The sequence below is a fragment of the Coregonus clupeaformis genome, unplaced genomic scaffold, assembly GCF_020615455.1.
Source record: "Coregonus clupeaformis isolate EN_2021a unplaced genomic scaffold, ASM2061545v1 scaf0297, whole genome shotgun sequence".
NCBI classification, from domain to species: domain Eukaryota; kingdom Metazoa; phylum Chordata; class Actinopteri; order Salmoniformes; family Salmonidae; genus Coregonus; species Coregonus clupeaformis.
In genome coordinates, this window is record NW_025533752.1 from 320,001 (window position 1) to 322,396 (window position 2,396).

Genomic DNA, 2,396 nt, shown 5'->3' on the forward strand with positions numbered 1-2,396 from the left:
GTGTGAGTTCAGGTGTATCCCTCAATGACTGTCTGTTCTTCTGCTTACCGCTACAGTGTGGAACATGGTGGAGAGAACACAATGAAACCTGGACTTAGAAAATGTGAGTGTTGACTGCTGTGAAGAATATGACTAAGAATAAGTCTTAATTCAAGTGAAGTCAAAGTCAAAGACCACCATCATTACTTACTTGGTCATATTAAATATCAGCTGTAGTTCTACAGAAGCAGAAATCAGGGACACCAAAGTTTACAAAGAGTTGCTTTGACAATGTGTGTGTCTGTGTGTGTGTGTGGCGTGTTCGTGTTACGTTAGAAATGTGTGTGTGTGTTCAGGGTGTGTGTGTGTGTGTGTGAAATTAAATGAAAATAAGTGTGTTTATATTACCATACAGTATAACATATGATCATTGAACAAATCTCAAGTTACCTTAACTTCTCCTTTTGATACCTAGAAACATCTACATTAAATGAATTAGTGAAAAGTGAGTTAACATTCTAATGTGAATGATGATGATTTCTAATATTGTGTCTGGTTTCATCCATCAGATGTCTGTGATCTCACACTGGACCTAAACACAGTAAACAGATTCCTCTCTCTGTCTGAGGAGAACAGAAAGGTGACATGTAGGAGAGAGAAGCAGCCGTATCCTGATCACCCAGAGAGATTTGAGGACTGGAGACAGGTGCTGTGTAGAGAGGGTCTGACTGGGCGCTGTTACTGGGAGGTAGAGTGGAGGGGGAGTTGGGCTGATATAGGAGTGACATATAAAGGAATCAGTAGGAGAGGATGGGGTGGTGACTGTGGGCTTGGATGGAATGACAAGTCCTGGAATCTGATCTGCTTTGACAACAGTTACTCTGTCAGGCACAATAATAAGTCCACTACCATAGACGTCCCTCCTCCAGCTCCCACAGAGTAGGAGTGTATCTGGACTGGCCAGCCGGCACTCTGTCCTTCTACAGAGTCTCCTCTGACACACTGACCCACCTGTACACATTCCACTCCACATTCACTGAGCCCCTCTATCCAGGGTTTTGGGTTCATGATGACTCCTCAGTGTCTCTGTAAAAAATAACCATGGTAACACTGACACACACACTAACACTGGACAGAACACACACACACACTGGCACACACACAGGACACACACTCACTGGAAACAAACACTGGACACACACACACACACACTGGACACACTGGACACACAGAGTGGACACACACACTGGACACACACACACGCACACTGCACACACACACACACACACACACACACACACACACGACACACACACACTGGACACACACCCTGAACACACATACATACACTAGACACACACACACACACTGAACACATACACACACACTGGACACACACACACTGGACACACACACACGCACACTGCACACACACACACACACACACACACACACACACACGACACACACACACTGGACACACACCCTGAACACACATACATACACTAGACACACACACACACACTGAACACATACACACACACTGGACACACACACACTGGACATACACACACATACATACACTAGACACACACTGAACACACACAAACACTGGACACACACACACACTGAACACATACACACACTGGACACACACACACACACACACACACACACAGGACACATATACACACACTGAACACACACACTGGACACACACACACACTGAACACACATACATACACTAAACACACACACACTGAACACATACACACACTGGACTCACACACACACACTGGACACACACACACAGAATGGACACACACTGAACACACACACACACAATGGACACACACACACACACTGGACACACACACACATACTGGACACTACACACACACACACACACATACTGGACACACACAAACACACACAAACACACTGGACACACATCCACACACACACACACACTGGACACACACACACACACACACACACACACACACACACTGGGACACACACACACACACACACACACACACACACACACACACACACACACACACTGGATTCACACACAAACACATAAACACTGGATTCACACACACACTGGATTCACACACACACGCTGGACACACACACACGCTGGATTCACACACACACACACACACACACACACACACACACACACACACACACACACACACACACACACACACACACACACACACACACACAAACACACATATATACTGGACACACACAAACTGGACACACACACACTGGACACACTCACTGAACACACACTAGACACACACACACACTGGACACACACACACTGGACACATTTCCATTTGTAGGATTTTGATGAAAGGAAATCCCATATAACATACTGGACAGGACTTTGCTATGGCATC

The 2,396-nt window shown here is 45.7% G+C and overlaps 1 protein-coding gene across 1 annotated transcript in view; it reads left to right on the plus strand.

The window, feature by feature from the left end:
- The window catches only part of LOC123484386 (NLR family CARD domain-containing protein 3-like), a gene marked incomplete at its 5' end in the record, with an annotated part of 12,562 nt that extends 11,445 nt beyond the window's left edge, over window positions 1–1,117 (plus strand). Inside the window, 3 exon segments of the mRNA XM_045214715.1 lie at window positions 57–103; window positions 549–904; window positions 907–1,117. Coding sequence (XP_045070650.1) covers window positions 57–103; window positions 549–904; window positions 907–1,071 — 568 coding nt within the window.
- Window positions 1,118–2,396: the final 1,279 nt, after the last annotated feature.